General features: G+C 38.0%; 2 protein-coding genes and 1 pseudogene across 2 annotated transcripts; all 3 read left to right on the top strand.

Moving 5' to 3' along the window:
• Positions 1 to 155: 155 nt before the first annotated feature.
• Positions 156 to 3,678, top strand: LOC145215551 (receptor-interacting serine/threonine-protein kinase 1-like; the record flags this gene model as incomplete). Its single annotated transcript, XM_080084261.1, has 3 exons — positions 156 to 173; positions 2,904 to 3,076; positions 3,141 to 3,678. Coding segments are annotated over exons 1-3 (729 nt in total), but the record flags the coding sequence as incomplete, so codon positions are not given.
• Positions 3,679 to 3,756: 78 nt separating this feature from the next.
• On the top strand, positions 3,757 to 9,693 carry LOC145215546 (uncharacterized; annotated as a pseudogene).
• A 1,644-nt stretch (positions 9,694 to 11,337) lies between these two features.
• On the top strand, positions 11,338 to 11,963 carry LOC145214939 (uncharacterized). Its single transcript, XM_080083572.1, has one exon. It carries the CDS (start codon positions 11,499 to 11,501, stop codon positions 11,955 to 11,957), a length of 459 nt encoding a protein of 152 aa, XP_079939698.1. The 5' UTR covers positions 11,338 to 11,498; the 3' UTR covers positions 11,958 to 11,963.
• Positions 11,964 to 12,250: the final 287 nt, after the last annotated feature.

Here is a 12,250-nt window from a genome sequence, read left to right as displayed (position 1 = left end):
ACTCGGTAACTGAAACCATTTGTTAGGCAGAATTTTGTGCAAGAGGAAATTGCCTGAAGAGTTATTAAACATCTGTTTCTTGTTGTTTGCAGCAAATCAATAGTGCAGAAAAGTAGAGAAAATATTCAGTGGCATTTCATGTAATTAATTTTACAATGGCTTCAACAAACAAAGTAAGCAAAACTGTGACATAATTTACAACTTTAGTTGTGTTATTAGCATTTTGCGAACATTGTAATAATAATGCAGAGAATTACTCAACTCTAACAAACCTATAATTTAAGTTCATAGGTTGTCGCTGTTGCCAAAAACCCTTGGGGTTATTAAGTTTATATTTATGGTTGATTGTAAATATAAACACAAGACACTATATACGGATCTGTTTATCAGTTTAATGAAGGCCGAACTAGGCCTCGCTAAAAAGCGACATGCTTTATTAACTAATAGTTTTTGCTAATGCTTATGTCATTATGAGTGATATTAGGGGCCACATCACACTGGTTTCTACATAGTTCTGCACCTTTTCGCTTCGCACACAATTAGGTAGTTTATACCTCGACACAAATTTATTTCACTGTTGCGCATCCTTTCTGTCTGTCCTTTTTACGCGACGCCTGTGTCATGGAATTATTTTAGCAGCTTTGGAAATTTGACTACAATAACTTTCCGGTGGATATGTTGAATCTAAAACGACCCTTTAATCTGCGTTATACCACAACTGCGCCCCCAATTCAGGAACGGCCAGAAACCTGCAATAATGGCTCACCGCTAAAACCAAAGAGAGGCGCTGACTCGATGACCGATATGGTCCCTTCGCCATCCGTCAGTTGCTTGCCCATTATATTTCATTGCATACAATAACCGTAAGCGCATCTGAAAATAAAATATGATGATGATGATGAGAGCACAAGCGCCTTGTTTAAGTAAAACGATAATAGCCTATGTATAAAAAAAATGGTATAAAGAACACCGCGTATCTCGCACGGCGCCCAGAGGAAGACTGATTTTCCTTCTCTCTCCCACACGTGCAACGCAACCAAGTACGTGAAAGAAACAATCACGTGACGACCAAAGCATAAACAATCGAGTGTAAACCTTTTAATGGCAGGGAAGAGTTGTGTGAATAGTGTGTGGTGAACAAGGTATATGGAACAAGGTATCAGAATGAAAATATAGTGAAAATATAAATGACAAAGCAAAACAACTAAAAACAACAAGGTAAAGAAATTTAACATTAGAAACAAATCGATAATCTATTATTGTGGATAGATTGCAAGTGCACGTAAGTGTGTGAAAATGAAAGTAATCGAAACCTAAAAATCGACCATCGTTTCGGGTGAATATCGCTCTGGTTGACGACTAAGGGCTTTAGGTTTATAGACATACACGACTGTAAGGCTTGTGGATGTTCCGACCGTTCTTCTGTAGGACAGTGAAATGTGCCGGTCGTTAACTGTAACCCATATTGGAATGTACGGTTTGCCTCTTGCCTGTCGCGTCTTCGACGTATTTCACGAAACCACGAAAGTCGACGACATTTGTGCGGATACTTTGGTTTCTTGCTTTGGCCTAACAATACAAATTCGCCTACAGAGTAGCGTCTTCCTTGTTGTCGTTGATTGTACCACGCTTTCATCGCTTTCGTTGCGTCACGAGACCACCTCTTCCTCAAGCTGTGGCCCATCACAGAGTTGGTTATTCTCCACTCCATATAAATGTGTAGTGTCGCGTGCCAAATACTGTATTAAATCAGCTGGCAATCGCAAAAGCCACCCTGTTAAGAGGGTATGAGGAGCTTCTCCCGTGGCTTCGTGGGCACTCGCATTGTGTACAGCCACCACTCCTGGTAATGCTTCTTGCCACCTCTTCAACCTTTTTTCCCGTTGTATACCTTTTATTTCAACCTTTTTTCCCGTTGTATACCTTTTACAATTTTTAAGCAACTTTGTATACCGTACACATAGCAATTTATAATTGTGCATAGAAAGTAACAGTCTACCAATAGGTAGGCTACTTGCCTGGTCGCGTGAATTATTGTCATACAAAAGGTCAGGAGTAGACAACCTGTGGCCGTGAACATGTAAACTGAAATATTTGGCCCAGAAGCCGCATGTTTGAGACTTTTTGTAAACATATTATGGGTAAACAATGCGAAAACAGGCATCATTAGCGTCACAATTTAGATGGTGACGTTATAAACAGTAAAGTCTGATCCCTAGACTGTTCTACGTAACAAGCTAAAAATTAAATTGGACATCAGGCACTATTAATAAGGATTTACGATGCGGCCGTCACAGCAGAAAGGTTGTGCACCCCCTGTGCTACGTCCAGGAAATTTAGCATACAAAAGTGTGTAAACCTAAGTAGTTGATTTAACGGCTGACTCGTTGCTGCATTCTTTCAGCGATGTGGACATATGGTTGTTGTCTTGTTCTCAATTTTTTGCATTCGCAATCCTTTACTCCAGGGCCTTTAAAAGTAAAATTTCAGAAAGTACATTGTTCAACCTTAACAGACTCCAGGGATGTGCTTATTTGCTTCATAATTCACATTATTGACGCACCAATCCCAACTTGACGCAATAATATTTACAGCAAGCAGGTCAGTCTCACATAGGTCACCAGCATGCTATGCCTTCCTGCATTTCATAAAAATAGCGACGTTTAGTGACACTGACCTCAGCTGTATTCCCTTCGTATACCTTTCTTCAGTCGTATACCCTAGTTTTAATGTGATATACACTTGGGTATACAGTATACCCGGTTGAAGAGCACTGGTCTAATCGTTGCGGTCGAGCCCTCTGTCCACGGGCGCGTGGTTGGATGCCGTGCGGCTTTTTCCGTATCCCATTTAGGTGTAATAATTTGGCGAACAAAGGGATTTAGAATTTGTTTTGTTTCAAGTTACAAGAATTGAACTGTGATGACATCACATGTGACCCTAACAAGTTTGAGGCCGGTTCAGGAAGTTTCGGGGATGTTATAATTGGATACCACAATGGGTTAAAGAAGAAGGTTGCCATCAAAGTATTTGGTGTTCCTGATGGACCACACGAGGATTCCTTGGTTGTAAAAGCGTAAGTTGTAAGGTTTTTGACACAACAACCGACACAGTCACTTTTATCAAACTGATTTCTTTAGAATCAAAGAAGAAATGCAACACTTGCTGAAAGCAGATCATGAAAATGTCATTCGCGTTCTTGGTTACCTCAAATGGCCTTTCACAATGGGCATTGTGATGGAATACTGCAAAGGTGGTAACTTAAAAAAGCTACTACTCGATACATCCAAAGAACTGGGCCTTGCTGTGCGCGTTCGGTTCTTATACCAAACATCATCAGGAATGGCTTTCTGCCACAATTTACCCGACAAACGTTTAATTCATCAGGACTTAAAACCAGAAAACATAGTGCTTACTGAAAAGCTTCAATGCAAAATAATTGACTTCGGAGCCGCCGAACTGGCAACTTACAGTACTTCGGCAACTGTGAATCCTTTGGCACGAAGCAAAAAAGAAAGGCTTCAATACACTCCCTATTACACCGCTCCTGAAAAACTGAAGGACCCAGCCACCAAACCTAAGACGAAACATGACGTATATTCTTTCGGAATGATAACTTTCTCGGCTCTTGCTCGTAAAGCTCCTTATCCACCAGGAGATCAAAAAAGATTACTGGAATCCATCATAGGAGGGAAAAGACCGGACTGTCAGGAAATACAGGATTGGATGCAAACTTTGGTCGGTGAAGACAGAAAAATCGCAGAACAACTCCAACTACTGATGAAGCGATGCTGGGATCAAGATCCCACAAAACGTCCCACAATGATTAAGATAAGTGAAGAACTGGAAACCGCTTTTGGAAAAGTAAAACAACACGACGGTACTATCACAAGTTTTGACAACTTTGACTCAAATGGATTTGGACGAGCAACCGCAAGTCAGCGAAGGTCAACGCGTTCCTATTCACTACTTTTCAACCCGGACCCGACGTTTTGAAGGTAAACTCGCACACTAAATATAAAAACAGAAGTATTTGATACAACGCGTTCCTCTTTTCAACCCGGTTTAGATGTCTTCATGGTAAAATTGTGACCCAAGCAAGTTTTTGCAAAACAAAACAAACCATCGTGTTTTTAGTTCCCTCCACATCAGTCGGCAACGCGCAACAAACAAGCGAACCAACAGGGGCCGCAGGAGGGCAAATTCAGCCTCACCCTTCTCAACAAGGGGAAATTCCCACCAGTAGCAGGTCACATCAGCCGGGTATGAGATATATACATTGACTTGTTGGAACTTGTAGTTATCCACATAATGTTGACAGTTGCATTGTGACCGATAATTTTGTGTTACATTTTTAGATTCCACCGAAGAAACAGAGAGTAAGGAGGCCAATACATCCATAGAAATCACACAACCGAAAACATCATCTGTGGAAGTTTCAAAGGAAACTCCCCAACCTCAGCACCCGGGTATAAAAGATTAGAAACCTAATCGACTGTGTTTGCGCCAACTAGTGGAAATATAAAGACAAACATGGTTTAAGCGCATTCTAAGGTCACCTTTGTGTTTAGATTCGAGCAATCCTGCAAGCACCGTAGTTCAACGCTCCACCGAATCTACAGAGGAAAGTTCCCATTCCAGCAAATCACCACAGCAACACCCGCGTCAACCAACAGCGGGCGCTCAAGAGCAAGTGTCATCTCCTTCTCAACAAGGGGAAATTCCCATCAGTAGCGGATCGCAGCACCTTGGTAAACGTTTCCAAAGTTGAACGAAAACGCTTTTTTAGTTTTTTGTTGTGTTTAGATCAAACAAGACCTGCAAGAACCCTGGTCAAAAAAATTCCCCATTCCAGCAAGTCACAACAGCAACCTGCAGGTAAACCAATCACAAGTAAATACTTGAAAATAATATGAATACTTTCGAACAATATATACGGATTGTTTATAAGTTTAATGGTGAAAATAAAGACCCAGATAAACGTAAAAAGCGACATGCTTTTTTGTTCGAACATCTCCACAAATGCATATAAATACTTTTGTTATAAAGGTGGAGCCTCAAATTTTCGCAAAACTTCTGGCTTTAGACGAAGTCTGCGAAAGCTGTTTGGAGTTAAAACAGAAAAAAATCCAACTTTGAAAGAAACACCAGGTATTTTTTTAAGGTTTGGAAGAAATATCTTAAAATTCTTGAGTTGTTAAATCAATACATTTAACGTAACACACGCAGCAAATCACCATGCAGTGAACGTAAAATATGTTTTTACTTTTATTAGGTAGCAAATTTAGCCGCAATACGCCACATTGCGAAATAATAATAAAATTGCTACCATTTAAAACAAAAACACGATTCGATTTCAATGATTGATCGACATATCTGGCATTTTACAGCGAACCTTTGCAGTTTGAACACAAAACAGCGTAGACCTTTGTTTAAAAACCGGGTTCAGACCTCATTTCAGAAAAGCTTGCAAGTTTTTACACTTGTCCTCAATGAACAGTCGTAATTATTATGTACATTTTGCAAATGAGAAAGGTTTATGTAGGTATAACTACGCTCTATCGAAAAAAGCAGCCTGGAACTGCAAAAAGCTGGTGGAAAAACCAAAATTATCTGCAGTTAGCTAGTTCATAATCACCATTTACATAAAAATTCCACAAAAAAAACAAGACCTTGAAACTTTTTGAACATTTAAGCGACCATATTCAAATGCAATAAACGCTGAAGGTCAGTCAAAATTCGGCTCTCTGTACAGAGTTGTAAACCGGCTTGAAATTGGAGCCCGAACCCGGCCCGAACCCAAATCGTTGATGAGAAGCCCGTTTAGGCCCAAAAGTTTGATTGACAAGTCTTTTTGCATTGAAGCCTCAGGAAAGACCAAGACAACAAACACAACAAAAATTTATAGACAATTGGTCCTGAACAAACTATTTTAGGGCTGTTTGACATTAAGTCAGGTCCAGCAACTAGCTACTTAGCTAGTTTAATTTATTTAGAAAAAAATTCTGACACAGTGTAAAGTTAGGGCCATATAAAGCTAGTTTTTTTTTGAAGAAACACAAGCCGAACCCCAAACGAACCCGGGCCGATTTACAACTATGTGACTGCAAACTTTTACCATCGTTTAAATTATGATTCTAAAGGCCTATTTTTCTGCAAAACTACCGTTGCCTCCTGAGCTTAAGTGCAGCGCTATGCAAGCCGTCATTTTGTTTGTGGAGGGTGTCATGGTAACCGTATACCATGGTTCAGTTGAAGCGAATCACGTGTCACCATTCATGCATGTCCGCTCCATTCTATCGCCCCGACTTTGTGACAAGATTTTTGCGCCTCTGATCAGCTATCTGCCCTGTCATCTACCATTGCACTTGTAGTATTGAACTGGATTAATTATACACCCGTGTTCAAGCGCTTTGTGAGATGTCCAGAAGCAGTTTTACGTCACACGATTGTTGAAATTAAAAAACAAAACGAAACCAAAGAATCTAAAAGCGGTTTGGAAAATATCACTGTTATTCAATTGCTTCTGTATGTTTGAGAGGTTACTGCAGGTCAACTAACACGTCTTGCGTAGTGCGATTATAAATTGTTTGTTATAGTTTTAAATCTGGTTGAAAAAGCAAAAACGAACGAATAAAGTAGTTCCTCCTCCTTTTTAATAAGGGGAAGTCGCAACAGCATCAGGCCACAGCAGCCGGGTTTCTCTATTGAAAGAGTCACTTTGGAAATGTCTATTTTACTATTGTTTAGCTACAGTTGGACAAGGTGATGAGAAACGCCCTGCTTCACCACGAGCAGAAATCGCTCATTCCAGCAACACATCGCCGCAGCAACCTGCAGGTAACCAATCAAAAACAAACACGTAATAATCGTTTAAAAGCCACGAATCTGACGACTCAATTTTTTTACAAGTTTTGGGTTTTACCAAACTTCTTTTACAAAAGCATTCCAGTTCCTTTCCCCCCAAAATCCAGAACGAAACAAACTATTTCACCACAAGTAAACGCCGAAATCCAGTCTTCGAATAAGTGTGGTCACATTTCGGGCATTTCATTAGAGCGGGGTTTAGGCAACACTTTGCATGCAGCGGGCCAAAACCAATATCAGTTATAAAGTAGCGACGGCCCGAACTTACTTTTCAGTTTCAATTCCACTTTCCTTCATTTCAGCGGATTTTTGCCAGGTTGTCTCGTTTTAAAGCACATTTTGCCCAAATAGCCAAAAAAACAGAGGGTTTTATTTGAATTGTTAAATATAATCAGGATTGCCATCGACTTAAAACCAAAAATAAGGACAATCAAAAAATCAAATTTTCATACGAAACGAAACAAACATTTTCGAACAAATCTTTGCATTTACAAGAGCCATAACATATCATACGCAATATTTGGGACAGAAACAATCTGTTGCAGCAACTCCTTGTTTGTAGAAAATACTTCGTGCATCTCACAACAGCTCAGGTCTAGGTTTACTTCTACTTAAAGCAGAGGTTTGACTTGTAATTGTTGAAAGTAAGACAAAAGAAGGACCCAAGTCAAAAGTATGGACATTTGAAATAATTTAGAAATAAAGAAAATGAACTATTCTAAGACATAACCCTTCAAAATATAGGCTATTACTGCCAGGCATAATATCAAGGCTTTCACGGTGTTATTAACCCTGATGAAGACGACCTGTATAGGACGTCGAAACGTCGGAATAAAATTACATTTGCCAGAAGAGCTCTACTTGATAGCCCTATAAAATAAGGACAAATTTTAGAAATAAGGACCGTATGGAAACCCTGCATATAATTCTTATTGTTTGTTGTTTCAATTTTCAGACCAATCGGCCTGTGATTTCTTTTTCAGTTCCAAATGTGTGTGAAACGTTGCATTTTATGCTTTGGAGAAAGATTCCCGTTTCAAGCATCAACGCAAAACCAAACAATTTCTTGTCGTTCAAAGTTAACCATTTCGTTCGTTACACTGCGACCATTAAACTTTGAATTGGTTTTACTATTCTGCTGCGATATGCAGTAATTTAGTGGTTTCATGTTTTCCAACAACAGCCAGTTCATGTGTTTACAGCTCCGGTATAAGGTTGCATGTTTTTACACAGGAAATAAACTAATGAAGTTTTCAAAAACCCGAAAGCCTAAAAACAATAAATATTTGAACCCGAATCGAACCTAAAACCATATGACAAACGGTTCGACTCCCTGGTGTAAAGATCGAAACTCATTTAAAATTAGTTGACAAATTTAAATCCAATACATGCTGTATCGCAAATGGTAATTAATCATTATTTAAGATGTACTAAACATAAAATTGTAAATTTATGGGAAAGCAGCTTCTAGTTTTACTCAAAAACAACGAATTCGTAACTGCAATAATAGCAGCATTGCTACGCAACAAAATTATTATTGCATAAAAATACCTTAAGTTTTGCAATTCAATTTCTGAAGAAAAAACTCAGATAATAATAATAATAAATGTAATAATCAAGTGAATAACTTTTAAGACATTAAAGGGTATTTGGTTTGAGGTGGGATCTTTAAAAAATTGACCTAAAAACTAACTTCAGTCTCAAACCCTACCCTGTTTGACGCCTAACCTAATAATTTAGCGCTTTACGCCACCTATTACCGATGCTTTTATAATAATACTTAAATTTTTACTTTTTTGTTAATACAACCCTTTTTTAGATGAAGGGGATGACTTCAATCAATGCATCCACGAATATGTTGATTTATTAAAAACAAAAAAGTATGACGAAGCAAAAACGACAAAACAACAACTTTCAAGGTCATTTGAAAGTCAACAAGTGGTCACTGCGAAAGACTTGAAAGCCGAAGCCACAAAACGTCGAAATGACGGCAAGTACTTGGAAGCCATTTTGTTTTTTAGCATTTCCGCAGATTTCTATGTGAAAAAAAATCCCGACTCCGCTGTAGCGAGAAGTGTGGCGGATTGTGCGAAGGAAATTCAAGAAACAATCCAACTTTTGATGAAAAATTGTTCTGATTTATTTTCGAAGTTAAAAAACATTGAAATCGTGCGCAATCACGTGATCCCACTAATGCGTGACATGATGCAGCAAATCCGCGACCTTCAAATAAACGAAGAATTTCGATGTAAAGTAGAGGTTTGGTGTTTGTGCTGCATTGAACTGTGTGAACATTACATCGGGGATTTGGCGTCGAGAGAAACAACAATAAAACTTGGACTTGAACTTATGGAAACAAAGTTCGGTAATGAAAGTTCAAAGTATGACGAGTACTGTTACTTGTTGAACGATCTTGGTGTTGTTTGTGGTGAAATTTCACGATTTAAAGAAGCAGTCGAATATTTAACAAAAGCAATCGAAGTTTACAAAACAGCGGAGGATTTAACTGAGGAACAACGAGGAGAATATATTGCAATAAGTGAAAGGAATTTGCAATTTTACAAAGCAAAGCTTCTAAAACATCACATCAAAGACCCAAAAAATTACAGTGAGTGTCATAATTTGTTTGTAATATTTCTAATAACTATAAGAAAGGCTTATGTAGTTATAACTACACTGCATCGAATAAACCAACGTTGAACTGCGGAAATGTGGTTGACAAATCCAAATTATCTGCAATTAGCTTGTTCATAATCACCAATCATTATAAATTTGGCAGATTTATTCCAGGATTTTAAGTTAAAAATTCTACAATGCATGACCTAAGTGTACTATGCAACAACCCTTGAAACTGCTCTAACGTACAAGTGAATATATTTAAAAAAACTAGTGATGTACTTGAAACTAGTGATGTACTGAAATTTCAGTTACCTCAAAATTAAAGTTTAAGGTCAACCAAAATTCGACTGTCTGCAATTTGTTTGCAACCAGCAAACTTTAAGCATCGTTTAAATTCTGACTCTGAGGGCCTAATTTTTACCAAAACTACCGTTGGTGACCGCTGGCACCCGAGCTGAAGTGCAACGCTATGCAAGCCGCCATTTTGTTTTTGGATGGTGTCATGGCAACCGTGTACCATGGTTCAGTCAAAACATTTACAAAAACACAAGTTGTCCGAGCCATTGTCACCCAATAAAGCCTATGAAGCTATTGTGTGTCCAAAATGATACTGTGGGTATAGGAAAATTACACATAATTTTCTGATTTTTCGTAATTGAAAATCTTAAACGTGAATTAGATTCGACAAATTGCATGAGAATTTCAGGTTCTAACATTTCAACGTAATAATAAAGGCTAAATTGCCCTGTTTCATGTAAATTTGGCTGCATATTTTTTATATTACCTTTAAATATTTGCAATCAGCCTGCATTATCACGCTCAAATGTTAGAACCCAAAAGTTTTATTCGATTTAGCATTTCAAATTCGCGTTAAAGACCACCAGTTTGTAAAAAATAGACAATTTATGTGATTTTCCCTATACCTGCTGCATTAATTTGGACACAAAATGGCGCCCATAAGGCTCTTTTGTGTAACAATGGCTTGGACTACTTGTGTTTTATTTATACTTTGGGTTCAGTTAATGCGAACCACGTGCCACCAGTCATGCATGTCTTTCCATCGTCCCGACTTTGTGGCAAGATTTTTGCGCCTCTGATCAGCTACCCGCCCTGCCATCTGGTATTGCACTTGTAATATTCATTTTTTATACACCCGTGTTTAAGCGCTTTGGAAAATGGCCAGAAGCAGATTTACGTCATCCGAGTGCGAAAAACATTGTTTGTTATAGTTTTAAATCTGGTTAAAAAAACAAAAACGAACGAATAAAATAGTTCCTCCTCCTTATCAATAAGGGGAAGTCCCAACATTATCAGGGCACAGCAGCCGGTTATCTCTATTGAAAGAGTCAAAAATGTCTTTTTTACTATTGTTTAGCTCCAGTTGGACACGGTGATGAGAAACGCCCCACTGCACCACGAGAGGAAATCGCTCATTCCAGCAACACATCACCACAGCAACCTGCAGGTAACCAATCACAAACAAACACGTAATAATAGGAACGCATTTAAAATTAGTTGACAAATTTAAATCCAATACATGTATCGCAAATGGTGTACGTGGTTAATCATTATGTAAGATGTAGTATCTTAAAATTGAGAAAAAGCCTGTTCTAGTTTTGCATGAAAACATCAAATTGTTCTTTTTGACTATATTTTTTCGGTTTGAAACTTCATTATTTTTGTCAAAACAACGCTTTTATTTGTTTTTAGATGAAGGTGACGATTACAATCAATTCGTCCAAAAATATGTTGATTTATTGAAAACAAAAAAGTATGTCGAAGCAATAACGACAAAACAACTACTTTCAAGGTCATTTGAAAGTCAACTTGGGGTCACTCCAGAAGACTTTAAAGCCGAAGCCACAAAACGTCGAAATGACGGCAAGTATTTGGAAGCCATTTTGTTCTTCAGCATTGCTGCTGATTTATATGTGAAGAAAAATCCCGACTCCGCTGTAGCGAGAAGTGTAGCGGGTTGTGCGGAGGGAATTCGACAAACAATCAAACTTTTGATGAAAAATTCTGATTTATTTTCGAAGTTAAAAAACAGAGACATTGTTCGCGATCACGTGATCCCACTGATGCATGACATGATGCAGCAAATCCGTGACCTTCAAATAAACGAAGAAATTCGATGCTTAAAGGAGGTTGAGTGTTTGTATTGCATTGCATTGAGTCAACATTACATCGGGGATTTAGCATCAACGGAAACAACAATAAAACTTGGACTTGAACTTATGGAAACAAAGTTCGGGAATAAAAGTTCAAATTATTACATCTACGGTCACTTGTTGAACAATTTTGGTAATGTTTGCGAGAAAACTTCACGAATCAAAGAAGCAGTCGAATATTACACAAAGGCTGTCGAAGTTTACAAAACAGCAGAGGATTTAACTGAGGAACAACGAGGAGAATCGATGTCAAACAGTGAAGAGAATTTGCAATTCTGCAAAGCAAAGTTGAACAAGTGATTAAGTTTGCTGCAAAACTAAAGTTTTTTGTCGGTAACAAAATTATTGTGAAACAATTTCACATTTTCATTGTAAACAAACTTTTTCTTTGATTTGTTTTTTTGTGTGCATATTCTCGGTGTTTTAGTGACGATATTTTGTACAAATGTAAAATAAAACTTACTGCTTAAAATGTTGATAAAATTTCAAAATTTCTCGTTTTCACAAACTTTTCAGAAGATTTGTCACAAAACATCAGTTTCCACATAAAATTTGAAAAACAAAGAATTAATTGAAAGTTTATTTGCAGCAAG

The sequence above is a fragment of the Phallusia mammillata genome, chromosome 2, assembly GCF_965637545.1.
Source record: "Phallusia mammillata chromosome 2, kaPhaMamm4.hap1.1, whole genome shotgun sequence".
In the NCBI taxonomy this organism is placed as follows: Eukaryota; Metazoa; Chordata; class Ascidiacea; order Phlebobranchia; family Ascidiidae; genus Phallusia; species Phallusia mammillata.
Note: the sequence above shows the minus strand (reverse complement) of the source record. Positions and strands in the feature narration are given on the sequence as shown.